Source organism: Equus quagga, chromosome 11 (genome assembly GCF_021613505.1).
Source record: "Equus quagga isolate Etosha38 chromosome 11, UCLA_HA_Equagga_1.0, whole genome shotgun sequence".
Taxonomy (NCBI): domain Eukaryota; kingdom Metazoa; phylum Chordata; class Mammalia; order Perissodactyla; family Equidae; genus Equus; species Equus quagga.
The window spans coordinates 70725794-70726024 of NC_060277.1; the positions used below are offsets into that span (position 1 = coordinate 70725794).

The 231-nt window shown below is 84.4% G+C and overlaps 1 protein-coding gene across 1 annotated transcript in view; it reads left to right on the forward strand.

Moving 5' to 3' along the window:
- CCDC92B (coiled-coil domain containing 92B) overlaps positions 1-231 on the forward strand; it is a 7504-nt gene extending 7273 nt beyond the window's left edge. The window contains exon 4 of the mRNA XM_046676290.1: positions 3-231. Within this exon, the coding sequence (XP_046532246.1) occupies positions 3-231 (229 nt within the window). The remainder of the gene's footprint in view (positions 1-2) is intronic.

The following is a 231-nucleotide window of genomic DNA, read 5'->3' on the forward strand; positions in this document are numbered from 1 at the left end:
GGCCGGGACTGGGCCGCCTGGGACCGCGCGGCCGGCGCCCTGGACGACGCCGATGCCATGCCCGACCCCGCGCTCTTCCTCTACGCCCGGAGGCCCCCGCGGCCCAGCGGCCGCAGCCCGCGCCAGCCGCCCCCCCAGGAGCCCCCGGACGAAGCCGGCCCGCAGCCCGGGGCCTGCCGGAGCCCGCCGGCCGCGCCCAGCCCGCCCGGTGCGCCCGGGGACCCGGAGTAG